At 34.4% G+C, this 20,519-nt stretch overlaps 2 protein-coding genes and 1 pseudogene across 3 annotated transcripts; all 3 read left to right on the top strand.

Moving 5' to 3' along the window:
- Nucleotides 1-96: 96 nt before the first annotated feature.
- On the top strand, nt 97-756 carry LOC146910315 (ABC transporter G family member 40-like; the record flags this gene model as incomplete). The annotated part of the gene is made up of 4 exons (XM_085729426.1): nt 97-190; nt 308-384; nt 485-538; nt 625-756. Coding segments are annotated over 4 exons (357 nt in total), but the record flags the coding sequence as incomplete, so codon positions are not given.
- Nucleotides 757-776: 20 nt separating this feature from the next.
- Nucleotides 777-5,887, top strand: LOC146910314 (pleiotropic drug resistance protein 1-like; annotated as a pseudogene). The gene is made up of 15 exons (XR_015020250.1): nt 777-1,109; nt 1,193-1,474; nt 1,564-1,879; nt 1,975-2,135; nt 2,244-2,347; nt 2,438-2,594; nt 2,676-2,818; nt 2,909-3,241; nt 3,671-3,960; nt 4,054-4,137; nt 4,237-4,384; nt 4,518-4,746; nt 4,846-5,017; nt 5,113-5,367; nt 5,479-5,887. The product of XR_015020250.1 is annotated as a pleiotropic drug resistance protein 1-like (transcript).
- A 6,550-nt stretch (nt 5,888-12,437) lies between these two features.
- LOC146910313 (pleiotropic drug resistance protein 1-like) lies at nt 12,438-19,563 on the top strand. The gene is made up of 23 exons (XM_085722846.1): nt 12,438-12,851; nt 13,102-13,222; nt 13,324-13,406; nt 13,500-13,584; nt 13,707-13,866; nt 13,969-14,045; nt 14,146-14,199; nt 14,281-14,371; nt 14,467-14,768; nt 14,852-15,133; nt 15,228-15,544; nt 15,640-15,800; nt 15,909-16,012; nt 16,103-16,259; nt 16,342-16,484; nt 16,574-16,906; nt 17,316-17,606; nt 17,700-17,783; nt 17,884-18,017; nt 18,166-18,393; nt 18,493-18,664; nt 18,759-19,013; nt 19,122-19,563. The coding sequence occupies exons 1-23, from the start codon at nt 12,493-12,495 to the stop codon at nt 19,386-19,388; spliced, it is 4,260 nt and encodes a 1,419-aa protein (XP_085578972.1). The 5' UTR covers nt 12,438-12,492; the 3' UTR covers nt 19,389-19,563.
- The last annotated feature ends 956 nt before the right edge of the window (nt 19,564-20,519 follow it).

The following is a 20,519-nucleotide window of genomic DNA, read 5'->3' as shown; positions in this document are numbered from 1 at the left end:
GAAACTTACCAAATATCGTCGATTTGTCAATAAGTAATTAATCCTTTGAAAATTATTTCCGTTCTGACATGTAACTGATACGACAATTTATTACAAATTCAGCGGGATATTACACTTCACATTGGAGAATTGACGGTTAGAGAAACATTGGAATTCTCAGCAAGATTCCAAGGTGTTGGACCTAGATATGGTTAGTGCACAGCATTGCATCTTTTGCTAAATGTTTCATCTCAATGGAATTTAAAAAAATATGACACTTGAAAACATGATGACAAGTTTAATGGAAAATATCTTTGGTAAAATGCAGATATGCTAAAAGAGATATCTAGAAGAGAAAAAGAGAAAAACATTATCCCTGATTCAGATATCGATGTGTTTATGAAGGTAAGAGACGGCGCAACATATTTTTCTTTTCCTATTTTCAATTACATATAGAATGGCTAATAACACAATGGATGAACTTGTGACTTGAAAATATGCATAGGCTACTTCAACTGGAGGCAAGAAAGCAAATCTTGCAACAGATTACATTTTAAAGGTAAAAAAAATTCATACACTAAAAACCTTCTTTGATCTTCATAGAGTAACAGCTAATTTATAGTTTTATTTGCTTTGTATGTTCAGATTTTGGGACTAGAAACCTGTGCAGATACTGTGGTGGGAAATGCAATGTTAAGAGGTATCTCTGGAGGACAAAGGAAACGGGTTACGACAGGTAAAACAAACATAATTTCAGTATTGAGGTATACATCATGATTCACCATAACAAAGTGACAATGAGAAAATCTTATGAATCTATTAATACAGGGGAGATGCTAGTAGGAACAGCGAAGGCTCTTTTCATGGATGAAATATCTACTGGTTTGGATAGCTCAACAACTTTTCAAGTTGCGAAATCAATGCAGCAGTATGTCCACCTGCTCAATGGAACTGCTGTGATCTCACTCTTGCAGCCACCACCAGAGACTTGTGATCTTTTTGACGACATTATTCTACTCTCTGAAGGGCACATTGTGTACCAGGTACCTTGTGAACACGTGCTTGAATTTTTTGCTTCATTAGGTTTCAAGTGTCCTGAAAGAAAATCAGTGGCAGACTTTTTACAAGAAGTAAGTAGAACTTTAACTTCTTTCTACAATCTATATGGACATGAGTGAATTTTAACTGTTTAATTTTGGCCATTATGCTTTAGGTGACATCAATGAAAGATCAGCAACAATATTGGGTAGAAAGAGAGAAGCCTTATAGATTTGTGACTCCTAAAGAGTTTGCAGAGGTATTTGAGTCATTTCATGTTGGGATAAGCCTTGGTAATGAACTTGTTACTCAATTTGACAAGTCTAAAAGCCATCCAGCTGCTTTGACGACCAACAAGTATGGAATTGGAAAGCGGGAATTGTTCAAAGCTTGCTTATCAAGAGAACTTATACTCATGAAGCGCAATTCATCTATATATAAATTCAAACTTTGCCAAGTAGGCTTTAACAATTTGAACATTATAGTATTTCACTTTATGTATAAACTCTGTGCTTGCTATTACTAATGCATTTCTCCTTCTTTCAGATTGCATTGATGGCTATTGTTACCATGACCGTTTTTCTCCGAACTGAGATGCACTACAATTCTGTGATTGATGGGGGCATTTATGCTGGTGCATTGTTCTTTGGAAATTTGGGGCTTATGCTTAATGGATTTGCTGAACTTTCGATGACCGTTGTGAGGCTTCCCGTGTTTTACAAGCAAAGAGACCTTCTCTTCTACCCTTCTTGGGCATATGGTCTTCCTTCATGGATCCTTAAAATCCCCGTAACATTTTCTGAAGCAGCTGTTGGACATTCCTCACCTATTATGTCATCGGTTACGATCCTGAAGTTGGAAGGTAAAAAAGAAATTTTTGTATATGTATTAATCAAAACTTGTCAAGTATTCCTCAACTCAGGTTAACTTTTACAGTTACTGATTATGTTAATGCAGATTGCTTAGGCAATTCCTTCTTCTTGCGCTTATCAACCAAATGGGCACTTCATTATTCCGATTAGTTGGAGCAATTGGTAGAGAAATGACAGTGGCTACAACACTTGGGTCATTTATATTGTGCTTCCTCATTGCCATGATTGGTATGGCCCTCTCGAAAGGTACGACAGTTCATAGATTGAAGTAGTCAAAGTTAATGTTTCTCTTATATATTATTGTTAGAATTTAGAGTAACAATACCTTCCCACTTTTTTGCTTTTCCGTTTCAGATAATATTACAATAGGGTGGATATGGGGCTTCTGGATATCACCTGTAATGTATGCACAGAATGGCTTAGTGAATAACGAGTTCCTAGGAAAGACATGGAGACATGTATGCTATGCATTATACTACATCCACATTTTGTATATCTGATAAATATAGGATGAACTCTGATAACTGGTTAAATATTTTCTTTTGAAGGTTCTTCCTAACTCAACTAAACCACTAGGAGTTGAAGTTTTGGAATCTCGCGGGTTCTTTACACAGTCACACTGGTATTGGATATGTTTCGTGGCATTGATCGGATATACATTACTGTTCAACTTGGGTTACATTCTTGCTCTAACTTACTTCAATCGTGAGTTTCTTTACAGTAATTAGAATTTTTTTACGAAAATGAGCCTTAAGTATGAATTAATATTCCAAACTGATTATGCAGAAATTGAGAAGCAGCAGGCTGTAAAATCAGAGCAATCTCAAAGCAATGAGGAGAATGGTGGAAGAAAAGGAGGAATGGTTCTTCCTTTTGAACCACATTCTATAACCTTTGATGAAGTAACATATTCTGTCGACGTGCCTCAGGTAATATACATTCAAATGAAAAGAGTTCACATTCCAATCAATTCGTAATTTCTAAACGAGTTTCATTAAATATTTGCTCTATACCTGAAGGAAATGAGGAGTCAGGGTGTCCTTGAAGATAAGTTGGTTCATTTGAACGGTTTCAGCGGAGCTTTTAGGCCAGGTGTTCTCACTGCACTTATGGGTGTCACTGGTGCTGGCAAAACAACTTTGATGGATGTACTTGCTGGTAGAAAAAGTGGGGGATATATTAGTGGGAACATCACAGTTTCCGGGTATCCCAAAAAGCAAGAAACCTTTGCAAGAATTTCAGGATACTGTGAGCAAAACGATATACACTCTCCTCATATTACTATCTATGAGTCTTTGGTCTACTCAGCATGGCTCCGGTTGCCTGCGGAAATCAATGCAGAAACTAGGAAGGTTGGCATTTGAATATCATGTTGTTTATCATTTTCTATATACATAACATGTTGATAGCCACGCCTATCTTTCTACCGGCACAATGTGCATATGTACACACATCATGTATTATTTTTGTGCAGCTAGTTTACTTTCATATGTGACTTGCCATATTGATTAACGTTTGCATGGTTTATGCATCATTTTAAACACACACTCACTTGACTTTCATGTTAAGTTCTCAAGTGTTTTTAAGTATGTTACGGTTGTTGTTAACCTGATTCACCAGATTTCTTTTAAGTTGCCAATTTATACACTCAACATGGATGATGAGCAAGTAATTTTTCTAAATTGTTTGCTGTTGCATTCAAATAGATATGCATACATTATTTTTCAAGTACATTATTTTGTTGCAAGCAAGAATAATTAGGAGCTGACCAATGGTTACAGATGTTCGTTGAGGAAGCATGGAGCTAGTGGAGCTGAACCCACTAAGGGATGCATATGTTGGTCTCCCTGGTATTAACGGTCTCTCAACTGAGCAGCGTAAAAGATTGACTATTGCAGTTGAGCCGGTGTGTAATCCTTCTATCATATTCATGGATGAGCCAACTTCTGGGCTAGATGCAAGAGCTGCAGCTATTGTTATGAGAGCAGTTAGGAACATAGTGGACACTGGAAGAACAATTGTGTGTACCATTCACCAGCCCAGCATTGATATCTTTGAATCATTCGACGAGGTAAACAAAAGGAGCTAAAATTCATAACAATTTAATGTTAGTTTGTTTACTTCTTTTTGAAAGGTTTTGATCTTTATTTTCAATGTAATTAAGCTTTTCTTAATGAGACGAGGAGGACAAGAGATATATGTGGGGCCACTTGGACGTCATTCTTCACATTTAATTAAATACTTCGAGGTAGAAATATTCTGAAAGTTTTTCAATTGTAGTGTATGTTTTACATCTCTAATCTATTGTAGCATGAAACTTACCTTTGTGCACACTTTTTTCATAAAGGGAATTCAAGGTGTCAGTAAGATTAAAGATGGCTACAATCCAGCAACTTGGATGTTGGAAGTTACTAGCTCAGCAAAAGAAATGGAAACGGAGATTAATTTTGCTGAGGTGTACAAGAGCTCAGAATTGTACAGGTATTTTCTGTTCTGTGAAGTATTGAACTTGGAAAAAAATTCTAGGTAGCAAATAAATAAGTGCAAAAGGCACGAAACAATTTTTGTTATGAATTGTTATATATCCACAGGTTATTTAAGTAGAAACTTATGTGACATTTGTTACAGGAGAAAACAAAGCTCTTATTGAAGATTTGAGCACTCCATCTTTTGGTTCAAAGAACCTTTATTTTTCTTCGAAGTACTCGAGGTCCTTTTTTAACCAATGTATGGCATGTTTATGGAAACAACATTGGTCTTACTGGCGCAATCCGTTGTACAATTCAATAAGGTTTATCTTCACAATCGCTGTCGCCGTGTTGCTTGGGAGCTTTTACTGGAAAGTTGCCTCCAAAATGTAATAAGAATCAACTTGAAATTACTAAGAGTTGCATATGGCTTTCAAAGTTTTGCTTCTAATTACTCTAACGTGAATTTACATATCAATTGATTGCAGTGAAAACCAACAAGATTTCTTTAATTCCATGGGATTTTTGTATACTGCTACTTTGGTTATTGGTGTCAAGAATTGTAATTCAGTGCAACCACTGATAGGTATAGAGAGAGTAGTCTTTTATAGGGAAAGGGCTGCAGGAATGTATTCAGCATTGGCATATGCTGTTTCTCAGGCAAGCGTTGAATTAGTCTATATTTACACATAGTCCCATGTATGTAAATAAATTTGTGTCTACATTTTCTAATCTTCATCTTTTCTTTCATGTAGGCTCTAATTGAAGTCCCTTATAATCTTGTCCTAGCAGTGGTTTATGCGATTATAGTTTATGCAATGATTGGTTATGAGTGGAGCGTCACTAAATTTTTTTGGTACATCTTTTTCATGTTTTTCACCTTCCTTTACCATACCTACTTTGGCATGATGGCAACAGCCATGACCCCAAACCTAGCTATGTCTTCTATACTCACCAGTGCGTTCAATGCAGTTTTTAATCTGTTCTCAGGATTCTTAATCCCAAAAACAGTAAGTTTTAGCTTCCTTTGATGTTAACTCCATAGATTTCTACTTTAGAAGTAATAAAATTGATTTTTTTTTTTTGTTTCTTTTCAATAATTTTCTGACATGGGTTTGCAGAGGATCCCTGTATGGTGGAGATGGTTTTATTTGATAAATCCAGCAGCTTGGAGTCTAAACGGGTTGGTGACTTCACAGTTTGGAGATATAAAGCACAGTGTGGATTTTAACGGAAGAATTATTCCAATACAAGACTTTTTGCGAGATTACTTTGGTTTCAAGTATGAATTTTTGGGGATAGTTGCAGTTATAGTTGTTGGATTTACAATAGGTTTTGTATTGATCTTTGCTATATCCATCAAGTCATCAAATTTTCAACGACGCTGAGATTCTGGAATATTTGGCATAGTATTAAATATTGGTATTTTATGTGTAATTATGAAAAGTTTCAGTTTGCAGCTCAAAAAAATAAACCAGATGTGGATTAATATCATGCTTTAGTGTTACAAATGTTTCGTCTCTTTATGTTTATCCTTGTGGTACAAGTTAATTGCTGATATAGTGGATGGTTTTAAGGATCAATAGCTAAGACAGGAGTACTAACTGCTTACAAAGATGTTTATTGAGTTTTAAACTGTATGAAGTCTTAAGACCCTTAAAAGGACAAGAAGTGTTTGTCTCTAACATGTTTGTGGTAAGAACCACAGGCACCATTGTATATGAACATCGGCCAATTATTCGGCCGATGCTAAATATACACTAGCTGGACTCCGGTCCCCTTTTAGCCAATCTGCCAAAGGTATAAGGAATTAATTAGCAATGGCTTGGTTCACGCTTGTCAATGTCGGTTTCTCCCACACTAGTCATTGTTTGTTTGGCCTGTAACGCCCTCCTTTTTATTTAATTATTTTTATTAAGTTAGAGTCTATTTATGTGATTTATTTATTTATATGAGGTGTTAGTATTTTATTATGTGGCATTATTCTATTATTTATTAGAATATGAGAATTATTAGAGTAAGTAGATTTGGAGGTAGTTTTGAGATTAGATGTCTTTTTATGATTTAGTCGATTTATTTTGATGAGTGATATTTTGTTATGTTATATGTTGGTATTTACTATAATAATATATATTTGTTATTTGTTAGAGATATATTTGTTATTTGGTGTAGAAATATATTTGTTATTTGTGAGAGATATATTTAATTTAGAAATAAATAAGATTATGAGGATTATTAGTGTGAGTGGAATTGAGGGTTAGAATAGAAAGAAGAATAAGTTTTTGGGCCTAAATAGATTTGGGAAGAATATTTTAGTATTATAAATAGAGAAGCTTAGGTTAGAAAGAGTTTACCTTAAACCGCTTTTTGGAAAAGAGGAGAACAAGAAAGAAGAGAAGAGAAGAGACAAGTCAAGAGAAGAGGAGAAGACCTTAGGAAAGAAGAACGCTGCCGCTGATTCAGGAATTAATCAAAGGTGAGGGTGAGACTATCTTGCATTAATATTAAGTTGTTAAATCATTAGATTACATCTAACAAGTTGGAGAGAGTTTGTGAGAATTTGAGAATTAGGGTTTTGAGAGAGATTTGATGATTAGATGATGAAAACTTGTTGAATTGATGTAGAAATTGTGTATAGACCTTAGATAATCCATAGGATGATTATTGGAAGTAGTTTTGAGGTTAGAACCATGAGATTAGGTGAAACTTGAAGAAAATCTGCATTCAGCCCAAATTTTGATATTAAAACTGGAATTGATCGGTGTCGAATTGGTCTTAGGGGTAAACACGAAAGTTGTAGGTACGGATGTTAGCTTTCTAATTCCGTTGGTCTCACGTCAAAACAATATATAAAACTTGAGTTATGGCCAAATTACTGCACGTAGGTCACAGTGAATTTTTATGGACTTTCAGCACAACTTTTACGAATTTAAAATGAAAACTGGTATTGATCGGTACAGAATTGGTCTTAGACGTAAACATGAAAGTTTTAGATAATTTTGTTAGCTTTCTAGTGGCTTTGGATTGACATGAAAATGATGTTTGGTTTTTGAGTTATGATTAAAATACTACAGGGAGGTCTTAGCGAAATTGTACAGTGACAGCATTCTCTGTTTCATGTTTTTATGTTTTGTTCATATGTTTCTGTTTTGAATTGATCTTTGTTGTAAACATGAAAGTTGTTGATATTTGTGATATCTTTCCAATAGCTTTGGTTTGACATGAAAATAGGTTGTGGATAATTTATTATGTTTTTACAAAGATACATAGTGAATTATTGTCGATGTTTAAATACGATGTTATATGAAGTTGTTTATGATTGATGAATATGATGTTTTAAGATGTTGTTTATTATCATTTGATTTTGTTATATTATGATATGACATGAATTATTTGTGTGATCCATATGTTGTCAAGATGCTAAGATGTTAAGATGTTAAGACGTTAAGATGATAAGAGTTGTTAAGTCGTCGAGTTGTTTTGAAGTCATCAAGTTGTTAAGATGTTATGTTGTCAAGATGTCAAAATGTTAGGATGTCATAGATGTTCATGATGTTGTTTAAGTTGTCAAGTTGTAGGAAGATTGAGTCCATTGCATACTCATTAAAGATGGGGGCTTGAGGCCCGACAGCTTAATGCTCAAACTACGTTGGGGGCTTTAGGCCCGGCAGCCTTGTGCTCATTAAAGTTGGGGGCTTTAGGCCCGGCAGCCTTGTGCTCATTAAAGTTGGGGGCTTTAGGCCCGGCAGCCTTGTGCTCAAACTACGTTGGGGGCTTTAAGCCCGGCAGCTTTATGCTCACACGTTGAAGAGCCTAATTACGCTCATTTATGTTGTTGATTGGTACCACATGCATTTGCATATCAAGAGGTTTTTAAGATGATTTAAGATGTCAAGTTGTCGAGTTGTCAAGTTGTTTAGATGTCAAGATGTCACGTTGATAAGTTATTAATGAAGTGCTATGATGAATGAAGACGAATGATTATGATGTTTATGTTGATGATTGATTATGATGTTATATGATTTATGATAAGATGTTAAGTGAATTATGATATGATGATATGTGATGTTTTATGAATATATTTATGACGATAAATGATAACGTTGTGTTTGTACTTAGGATGCTATAAGTTGATGTTTATAATTATGTGGATATATGGAATTGATTACGAATTTGATTATGAAGTTATTTTCGGTAATGCTATATTTTGATAATGATACTTATGTGAATTACATGTTAATGCTTATGATTGATATTGATGCTATGTGATGATTGTTGGTGACTATTATTTGATGTTATATAATGATGTTTAAGATTAGTAATTGATGATATATGAAGATGTTTATGATTAGTGTTATGATAGTTTATGACTAATGTAGGAAGATTAATGATACTAGTTAAGGAAATTTAAGTTGTTAGATATGATTAATGAGTTATGAGATGTTTAAGTTGTTGAATGTACTTTATATGATTTATATGTTTAATATTTTTGTTTTGAGAAATCTCACCCCTCTGCTTGGAAATGTTGCTCTTCGTATGGGTAACTTGCAGGTAACCAAGATTAGTTGCGGTCGTGAGTGGACCCCTCACAACTGTGTCTTAGGTGCTCTGATACGTAACGGGATGTGAGTCTTAACATTGTTTTTTATTCCTTACGTATTGTTTATGAACTTTTATGAATAAATATTGAACTAAGACTTATGAGAATTTTTGATGAGGCCTGCGTGCCAAAGACTTTTTATGTTGAATGAACTAATTCCGCTGCGAAGTTTTGAATTACTTATGTTAAATGATTTTGAAGAATAAATTGTTATTTATTCAGTTTATGAATTTTTTAAGAAGTGTAGCATTCCGTTTAAAGTTGAATTACTCTGATTTTTAATTATGAAATTTTTACGTTGGGAAAACGGGGTGTTACATGGCCCACACGAAATGTTTTCAAATAAAGAAGGAGAGAAAAATGAAAAAGCTAACTTTTCTAGCAAGTTTTCATTGAAAGCCTTGCTTATCAAAAAGAAGCCAAGCAGGAATTCATCTTAGCTGCAATAACTTAAAACCTTAACAAGTCACAGACACTGCAGAAATACGAGAAAGAATATGAAGTGTGAGCTTACCTGCAATGTCCAACAAGCCGACCGTGCTCCCAATCCACAACTGCATCTCCACTAAAATTGTCAAGGACAGTAGGCCCTGTTGCGAAAATGGATCACAAAATAACACTGGCTGTAACAATTGCTACTCACAATTCTGCCAGTCAATTACTCCCTCCATTTCAAAATGAGTGTCGTTTTAGGTGTTTACACACATATTAAGAAATGCAATGATTAAAAGAAAGAGAATGATTATTTTACCAAATTATCCTTATTATCTATTGGTTAGTTTTAAAAGTAATACTTTGGAAGTAGTGTGCAGAGTATTAATTGGAGGGTACAATTGGAAAGAAAAAGTTATTATTGCATTGGAAACTGAAAGTGACATTCATTTTGAAACAATTTTTTTTGGCTAAAGCGACACTCATTTTGAAACGGAGGGAGTAAAATTTAAAATTCAAAAGAGATATGAAGCATCGACACAGACACAGACATGACACTAGTAGTGATTTAAGAAAATGACATTATCGAATATAGTCATGTGTGTCGGTGTTGGACATGAACATGTGTCGGAAACACGCCTTCAATTAGAAGTGTCAGTGCTATGGAGGTAAACATCAAGTTATGTTATTTTTTAAAATTATTATGAGCGTAGATGTGTTAGTGCCTTTATTTTTGCCTATATCTGTGTACGTGCTTCATAGCAAAATAGCATTCATGATTGCACATATTTCAGTTCAAACGAAAATGAAGGAATTAAAAGATAATGATGATAAAGTTTTCTTTCTTTGATGGTGGTTATCAAATTAAACAAAACAAGAGGGAGTGTTAATCTGCCACATAGCAAGCAAGAATCAATTTGGTGATTTCTCTTCAATGGCATTCTTTATCTATTAATGTTACATTGAGTTTTCTAATTTTTTTGGTGCATTGCTTAAATTTAACATTAACAAATAAGAAGCAAGAAATTGAATGTTCTAAGCATGGAAGGAAAAATTCCCAAAAATTAAAGATTATAATAGTCATAGAGCAAGACAATCACCGGTAACCCTGTTTTCCGGTGACCTTTTGCCATGGAAGCAAAGGTCGATGGATGAAAGAAGGAAAAAAGAACAGAGAGGGGTTAATATGAAATGGGTTGAAGGAGGTGAAAGTTTGAAAAGACAAATTTTTTATGCATGTTTTGAAATGGGTTAAAAGTTTCTATAATATAGGACCAGGTGTGGATATTATTTTAAGACTGTTACTATTCTCATGCGCCCTATTAGTTTAAGATTTTCGGATTTTTTTTTTTTAGGTAAGATTTTTGGATTTTAAAATCTGGAATGATTTTTTATTATTTCGGATTTTATAATCTGAAATATAAGCAATCAGAATCTCTCCTGTTTCAACAATTTTGAATTTTGCTTTTAAAAAAAAAAACAAAGTAAAAAAATGCTAAAAACTTGTCAAATAAAATCATAAATATAGCACCAACAAATTATAAAAATCAAATAAAACTAATGCAAATTTTTCGGATTTTTCTGAGAATATGAAAAATTAGAAAAAAATGAAAAATTGGTCTAAACGATGGAATTTTAGATTTTGAGGGGCGGAGTCCCGTAAGAAGTTCCTTGATTTTTTCTTCCTGATTTTATGGGGAATTTTCGGTACAATATGATCAAGTAGCCCGAAAACCAAATTTTTTACTAAGAACAACTAATAATGACCTAAAACAGAAGGACGAGAGTTAGGAAGATTAATATTGTCCTTATATTAGTTATTCATGTTACAAACGGACTCATAATTATTATTGAGACAATTATATGTACTTTCTAATTTTAAAATATTTCTCATAATCTCAAGACTAATACCCATATTAATTTATATACGAGATGGAGCTTAAAAGTTAATTCATCCATGGTATGAAGAGAGTTATCTAGTAGCTTTAAGTATTTCTTTGTAGAGGTAAGATCCTCTCCATTCTTTTCCACATGCTATTCATAAGTATGATTCAATAATATGGTAGGAACTATTTTTCTTTTTTTGGTACAGGAAATCTTTTTCTTTTACTAGAAGGCAAAAATTCTTGTTGTGTTTTTTAGGAAAATATCTTGTTTTTCACTTTTTCTTATATAAAAATAAAATCAGTTTTTTTTTTTTTTTTACTAGAAGGCAACAAATCTTGTAATATATATATACGCGTAAGGTAAAATTTAATTTTGATCTAATAATCTGATACTGTAGTTTTAAGATTAGCATTAATTAAGTTAGGTAAAACAAGATTAACATTAAGTTAGTGGCTTAAGGGGACGTACGTATCTCAAAAATATTTTCATAATCTTCGGTCTTCATGATGGAAGATTCTTTGGTCAAAAATATTTTCATAATCTTCAGTATTCATGATAAAAGATTCTTTAGTCAAAAAGAAAAAAGAAAGATTCTTGAGTCAAAAAAAATGAAGAAAGATTTGCTTTTTGACCTAAATTTAACTATAATAAAAACAAAATAAAAGTCTAAATATCCTAAACTTTTGAAGAAACATGGTTCAAATAACAATAACAAGTCATTAATTAACCAAGCAAGTGCTCAAGTGGTTAATGTGCTACATCAAAGGACTGATCATTCGGGGAAATCGAGTTCGATTTTTGTGTTGAACATTTTTTGGTCAGACTAAACTTATCTCACAGTCGAACTCCAGATTATCATGACCTCTTCTCTCTGGGAGCCAGTAGGTTAACACTAAAAAACAAATTATGGAAGTCATTAGTTCGTGAGAACTTTGTTAAAAAAGTAGAAACAAGATTAAAAAGGTAAAATCAAATTTACAATGTATGTGTATCGGTTTAAAAAGCTAAAATGTAAAGAAAATCAACAAAATTAAGAAACAAAACAAAAAAAGAAACAACACAAAAGATGAATCTTACGTACATGCTAAAAACTTTAACTACATCTAGAAGATTTGAACATCCTATTTATATGTACATCTTATATGTACATCACACAAACTTGTGTTACTGAGCATTCAGTTAGAAAGGAAATTGTGATTGTTTGCAAGATTTGGAAATGGAGAGTAGTATTATTGAAAGTGAGGGAAGGTTCAAAGGAAGCATTAAGAGGACTTTCAGCAGGTTTGAAAGTTCATCACTTAGGATGAGCAGTGGTATGGAGAATGTCTTCCCTAACTCTGTTAATAGGGAGGAGAATGACGACGAAGAGGCTTTGAAATGGGCTGCAATTCAGAGACTTCCGACTGTTGCACGTATGAGGAGAGGTTTGTTGACTACTTCTGAAGGAGAGGTTAATGAAATTGATGTATACAAACTTGGGCAGCAAGAAAGGAGATACCTGATAGATAGACTGGTGAGAATTGCAGATGTTGACAATGAGAAATTGTTATTGAAGCTCAGAGATCGCATTCATAGGTGACATTTCCACTCTTCAAATATTACTAACACTATTATTGTTACATTTCCACTCTTTTAAATCCATGATTTTGATCACATTTTCAAAATATTATTGTCATTGTTGTTGTTCCATTTCCACTCTTCTAAATCCATGCTTTAGACTAAAGCTTTATTTAAGTCTTATTGATATTGTTGTTGTTTTCTCCTGCATCATAAAGATGCACTAATGTTTCCACTTTCATCTTGCATGTATTTTATGAGATCTCAGAGTTGGAATTAATCTTCCTACAATCGAAGTCCGATTTGAACACTTGAAGGTCGAAGCAGAAGTTCACGTAGGAAAAAGAGCTTTGCCTACCCTCACTAATTACGCTCTTGATATGGTAGAGGTGAGTAATAATAACATTCAACGCCAACAGTTTATAGAATATATCATTGATGGAGAAACTCTAATATACTAATTCCCTTTTCTTTTTTCTGGATTTCAAAGGCTCCATTGAACTATATACTAAGAAGAAGAAGACAGCATGTGAATATTCTAAAGGATATTAGTGGAATAATAAAGCCTGGCAGGTAACAATGAACATGATAAGCATCATTAGAGAACCTTGGTGAAGATTCTAATATATGTAATATATTTTCATTTGCTAATCTATTTATCTCCAGGATGACATTGCTATTGGGGCCCCCAAGTTCTGGAAAAACAACGCTCCTTCTGGCCTTGGCTGGAAAACTTGATCCCAAGCTAAAGGTTACTTAAGACAAATTAAAACATGTTATTTAACTGTTAAACCTAATTATGAATAATGTATGTGCTTCATATTTTCCATTTTGAATTTATAGCTAGCTAAAAATCTTTAATTTAATAATCAGTTCACTGGGAAGGTGACTTACAACGGTCATGAGATGAATGAGTTTGTACCTCAAAGAACTGCTGCTTATGTCAGTCAAAACGATCTTCACATTGGAGAATTGACAGTTAGAGAAACTTTGGAGTTCTCAGCAAGATTCCAAGGTGTTGGACCTAGATGTGGTTAGTGCACGGCATTGCCTCTTTTGCTAAATGTTTCATCTCAATGGAAAATATCTCAGCAAGATTACAAGTTTAATGCAAAATATCTATGGTAAAATGCAGATATGCTAGAAGAGATATCTAGAAGAGAAAAGGAGAGAAACATTATCCCAGATCCAGATATTGATGTGTTTATGAAAGTAAGAGACGGTGCAACATCTTTTTATTTTCCTATTTTCAATTACAATTAGAATGGCTAATAACACAGTGGGTGGACTTGTGACTTGAAAATATGCATAGGCTATGGCAACTGAAGGCAAGAAAGCAAATCTTGTAATAGATTATATATTAAAGGTAAAAATTCATACACTAAAAACCTTCTTTGATCTTCGTAAAGTAACAATTAATTTATAGTTTATTGCTTTGTATGTTCAGATTTTGGGACTAGAGACCTGTGCAGATACTGTGGTAGGAAATGCAATGTTAAGAGGTATCTCTGGAGGACAAAGGAAACGGGTTACGACAGGTAAAACCAACTTCATTTCAATATTGAGGTATACATCTTGATTCACCATAATAACAAAGTGACAATGAGAAAATCGTATGAATCTTTTAATACAGGGGAGATGCTAGTAGGAACAGCCAAGGCTCTTTTCATGGATGAAATATCTACTGGTTTGGATAGCTCAACAACTTTTCAAGTTGTGAAATCAATGAAGCAGTATGTCCACCTGCTCAATGGAACTGCTGTGATCTCACTCTTGCAGCCACCACCAGAGACTTATGATCTTTTTGACGACATTATTCTACTCTCTGAGGGGCACATTGTGTACCAGGGTCCTTGTGAACACGTGCTTGAATTTTTCGCTTCATTAGGTTTCAAGTGTCCTGAAAGAAAATCAGTAGCAGACTTTTTACAAGAAGTAAGTGGAACTTTAACTTCTTTCTACAATCTATATGGACATGACTGAATTTTAACTATTTAATTTTGGCCATTATGCTTTAGGTGACATCAATGAAAGATCAGCCACAATATTGGGTAGAAACAGAAAAGCCTTATAGATTTGTGACTCCTAAAGAGTTTGCAGAGGTATTTGAGTCATTTCATGTTGGCAGAAGCCTTGGTAATGAACTTCTTACTCAATTTGACAAGTCTAAAAGCCATCCAGCTGCTTTGACGACCAACAAGTATGGAATTGGAAAGCGGGAATTGTTCAAAGCTTGCTTATCAAGAGAACTTTTACTCATGAAGCGCAATTCAACTTTATATAAATTCAAACTTTGCCAAGTAGGTTTTCACAATTTGAACATTATAGTATTTCACTTTATGTATAAACTCTGTACTTGCTACTCCATTACTAATGCATTTCTCCTTCTTTAAGATTGCATTCATGGCTATTGTTACCATGACCGTTTTTCTCCGAACTGAGATGCACCACAATTCAGTGATTGATGGGGGAATTTATGCCGGTGCATTGTTCTTTGGAAATTTAGTGCTTATGTTTAATGGATTTGCTGAACTTTCAATGACCGTTGTGAGGCTTCCCGTGTTTTACAAGCAAAGAGACCTTCTCTTCTACCCTTCTTGGGCATATGGTCTTCCTTCATGGATCCTTAAAATCCCCGTAACATTTGCTGAAGCAGCTGTTTGGACATTCCTCACCTATTATGTCATTGGTTATGATCCTGAAGTTGGAAGGTAAAAAAGAAAGTTTTCAATATGTATTCAGAAAAACTTGTCAAGTATTCTTCAACTCAGATTGACTTTGACAATTCCTGATTATGTTAATGCAGATTAGTTAGACAATTCCTTCTTCTTGTGCTTATCAACCAAATGGGCACTTCATTATTCCGATTACTTGGAGCAATTGGTAGAGAAATGACAATGGCTACATCACTTGGGTCAATTATATTTTGCTTCCTCATTGCCATGGGTGGTATGGCCCTCTCGAAAGGTACTAAAGTTCATAGATTGAAGTATTCAAAGTTAATGTTTCTCCTATATATTATTGTTAGAATTTAGATTAACAATACCTTCCCACTTTTTTGCTTTTTGGTTTCAGATAATATTACAAAAGGGTGGATATGGGGCTTCTGGATATCACCAGTAATGTATGCACAGAATGGCTTAGTGAATAACGAGTTCCTAGGAAAGACATGGAGACATGTATGCTATGCACTATTCTACATCTACATTTTCTATATCTGATAAATATAGGATGAACTCTGATAACTGGTTAAATATTTTCTTTTGAAGGTTCTTCCTAACTCAACTAAACCGCTAGGAGTTGAAGTTTTGGAATCTCGCGGGTTCTTTACACAGTCATACTGGTATTGGATATGTTTCGTGGCAATGCTCGGATATACATTACTATTCAACTTGGGTTACATTCTTGCTCTAACTTACTTCAATCGTGAGTTTCTTTACACTAATTAGAATTTTTGGTAAGAAAATGAGCCTTAAGTATGAATTAATATTGCAAACTGATTATGCAGAAATTGAGAAGCATCAAGCTGTGAAATCAGAGCAATCTCAAAGCGATGAGGAGAATGGTGGAAGAAAAGGAGGAATGGTTCTTCCTTTTGAACCACATTCTATAACCTTTGATGAAGTAACATATTCTGTCGACATGCCTCCGGTAATATACATTCAAATGAAAAGGCTCACATTCCAATCAGTTCTTAATTTCTAAATAAGTTTTATTAAATCCTTGTCCTAAACTTGAAGGAAATGAGAAGTCAGGGTGTCCTTGAAGATAAGTTGGTTCTTTTGAACGGTGTCAGCGGAGCCTTTAGGCCAGGTGTTCTCACTGCACTTATGGGTGTCACTGGTGCTGGCAAAACAACTTTGATGGATGTACTTGCTGGTAGGAAAAGTGGGGGATATATTAATGGGAACATCACAGTTTCCGGGTATCCCAAAAAGCAAGAAACCTTTGCAAGAATTTCGGGATACTGTGAGCAAAATGATATACACTCTCCTCATATTACGGTCTATGAGTCTTTGCTCTATTCAGCATGGCTCCGGTTGCCTGCGGAAATCAATACAGAAACTAGGAAGGTTAGCATTTGAATATCATGTTGTTTAAGATTTTCTATATACAGAACGTGTCAATAGCCACACCCATCTTTCTACCTACAAAATGTGCATGTACACAGATGTTTTATTTTTGTGCAACTACTTTACTGTCATATTGATTAATGTTTGCGTTGTTTATGCATCATTTTAAACACACACTCGCTTGACTTTCATGTTAAGTTCTCATGTGTTTTTAAGTATGATACGGTTGTTGTTAACCTGATTCACCAGATTTCTCTTAAGTTGCCTATTTAGACACACGACATGGATGATGAGAAAGTAGTTTTTTAAATTGTTTGCTGTTGCATTCAAATAGATATGCACACATTATTTTGCAAGTACATTATTTTGTTGGAAGCAAGAATAGTTTGGAACTGACCAATGGTTACAGATGTTCGTTGAGGAAGTCATGGAGCTAGTGGAGCTGAACCCACTAAGGGATGCATATGTTGGTCTCCCTGGTATTAACGGTCTCTCAACTGAGCAGCGTAAAAGATTGACCATTGCAGTTGAACTGGTGTGTAATCCTTCTATCATATTCATGGATGAGCCAACTTCTGGGTTAGATGCAAGAGCTGCAGCTATTGTTATGAGAGCAGTTAGGAACATAGTGGACACTGGAAGAACGATTGTGTGTACCATTCACCAGCCCAGCATTGACATCTTTGAATCTTTCGACGAGGTAAACAAAAAGAGCTAAAATTCGTAACAATTTAATGTTAGTTTGTTTTCTTCTTTTCGAAAGATTTTGATCTTTATTTTCAATGAAATTAAGCTTTTCTTAATGAGAAGAGGAGGACAAGAGATATATGTGGGGCCACTTGGACGTCATTCTTCACATTTAATTAAATACTTCGAGGTAGAAATATTCTGAAAGTTTTCGAATTGAAGTGCATGTTTTACATCTCTATTCTATTGTAGCATGAAATTTACCTTTGTGCACACTACTTTTCATAAAGGGAATTCAAGGTGTCAGTAAGATTAAAGATGGCTACAATCCAGCAACTTGGATGTTGGAAGTTACTAGCTCAGCAAAAGAAATGGAAATGGAAATTAATTTTGCTGAGGTGTACAAGAGCTCAGAATTGTACAGGTAATTGATGTTCTGTGAAGTATTGAACTTGAAAACAAAAGGCTAGATAGCAAATAAATAAGTGCAAAAGGCACGAAACAAATTTTGTTATGAATTGTTATATATCCACAGGTTATTTAAGTAGAAACTTATGTGGCATTTGTTATAGGAGAAACAAAGCTCTTATTGAAGATTTGAGCACTCCATCTTCTGGTTCAAAGAGCCTTTATTTTCCTTCGAAGTACTCGAGGTCCTTTTTTATCCAATGTATGGCTTGTTTATGGAAACAACATTGGTCTTACTGGCGCAATCCGTTGTACAATTCAATAAGGTTCATCTTCACAATCGTTGTCGCCGTGTTGCTTGGGAGCATTTACTGGAAAGTTGCCTCCAAAATGTAATAAGAATCAACTTGAAATTACTAAGAGTTGTATATGGCTTTCAATGTTTGGCTTCTAATTATTCTAACGTGAATTTACATACCAATTGATTGCAGTGAAAACCAACAAGATTTCTTTAATTCCATGGGATTTTTGTATACTGCTACTTTGGTTATTGGTGTCAGGAATTGTAATTCAGTGCAACCACTGGTAGGTATAGAGAGAGTAGTCTTTTATAGGGAAAGGGCTGCAGGAATGTATTCTGCATTGGCATATGCTGTTTCTCAGGCAAGCATTGAATTAGTCTATATTTTACGTAGTCCCATGTATGTAAATAAATTTGTGTCTACATTTTCTAATCTTCATCTTTTCTTTCATGTAGGCTCTAATTGAAGTCCCTTATAATCTTGTCCAAGCTGTGGTTTATGGGATTCTAGTTTATGCAATGATTGGTTATGAGTGGAGCGTCACTAAATTTGTTTGGTACATCTTTTTCATGTTTTTCACCTTCCTTTACTATACCTACTTTGGCATGATGACAACAGCCATGACCCCAAACCTAGCTATGGCTTCTATACTCACCAGTGCGTTCAATTCATTGTTCAATCTCTTCGCGGGATTCTTAATCCCCCAAACAGTAAGTTTTAGCTTCCTTTGACGTTAGCTCCGCAGATTTCTTCTTTAGAAATAATAAACTGATTTTTTTTTTGTTTCTTTTTAATAATATTCTGGCATGGGCTTGCAGAGGATCCCTGTATGGTGGAGATGGTTTTATTGGATAAATCCAGCAGCTTGGACTCTAAACGGGCTGGTGACTTCGCAGTTTGGAGATATAAAGGATAGTTTGGATTTCAATGGAAGAATTGTTCCAATACAAGACTTTTTGCGAGATTACTTTGGTTTCAAGTATGAGTTTTTGGGGATAGTTGCAGTTATAGTTGTTGGATTTACAATAGGTTTTGTATTGGTCTTTGCTATATCCATTAAGACATTAAATTTTCAACGACGCTGAGAATCTGGAATATTTAGCGTAGTATCAAATATTGGTATTTTATGTGTAATAATGAAAAGTTTCAATTTGCAACTCAAAAGAATAAACCAGATGTGGATTAATACTATGCTTTAGTGTTACAAATGTTTCGTCTCTTCATGTTTAATTTATCCTTGTGGTACAAGTTAATTGCTGATATAGTGGATGGTTTTAAGGATCAATAGCTATGACAGGAGTGCTAACTGCTTATAGAGATGTTTATTGAGTTTTAAACTGTATGAAGTCTTAAGACCCCTACCATGTTTGTGGTAATATCCACAGGCACCATTGTATATGAACATCAGCCAATTATCCGGCAGATGCTAAACAGACACTAGCTGGATTCCGGTCCACCTTAGTCCGTGTTGGTTTGTCCTGCGCTACTCATTGTTTGTTTGCCCCACACTAAAAAAAAGTGGTGGCCAAGCAGGAATACGTCTTACCGACGATAACTTAAAAGGGATTAGCTAGACACAGACAGTGCAGAAATACAAAAAAGAATATGAAATGTGATGTGAACTTACCCACCAAAATAGGAATTGAGCTTGCCAAAAAAACACAGTGCAGACATACCATGTTTCACACAAAACATAAACACACCATTACAAAACTGCAGCATTGCAACAAACTGTAATATTCCAATTTCCAATACATCATCAAAAGAATGAAATCGAGAAACGAAAGAAATTTGAGTGGCAAGATAAGGTCAGTGTATTACCTACCCTTGGCCCTTAGGACGTTGAGCTTCATTGGAGTTTAACGGTGCCGCGGGAACGAGGCATAACAATACAGTGTGCAGCGGAAGGTTTCGCCGTCGCCCGTCGTGAAGGCTACACGGTGGCACAACATAATTCCTCTAAAATATGACGTTTAATTACAATTTTGTCCTCTAACTTACCCAAATTTTGAATTTTATTTATAAAGAAAACTTGAGGTGAATTTATTTTTAAAATAGAGTTAAATATATTTTTTATCGGTCAACATTAATTTTTTTAATCAAACTAACAATTTATCATCAATCTTTCAAAAAAAAAAAAATTTCATCGAACAATGATTCTTTTAAACTTTATTATCATCTTTAAAATTAGTCTATCATATAATCTACCATCAACA

The sequence above is a fragment of the Medicago sativa genome, chromosome 7 (assembly GCF_051527215.1).
Source record: "Medicago sativa cultivar Bolivia chromosome 7, Bolivia_mono, whole genome shotgun sequence".
Lineage (NCBI taxonomy): Eukaryota > Viridiplantae > Streptophyta > Magnoliopsida > Fabales > Fabaceae > Medicago > Medicago sativa.
This window is presented reverse-complemented; position numbering and strand designations above follow the sequence as displayed.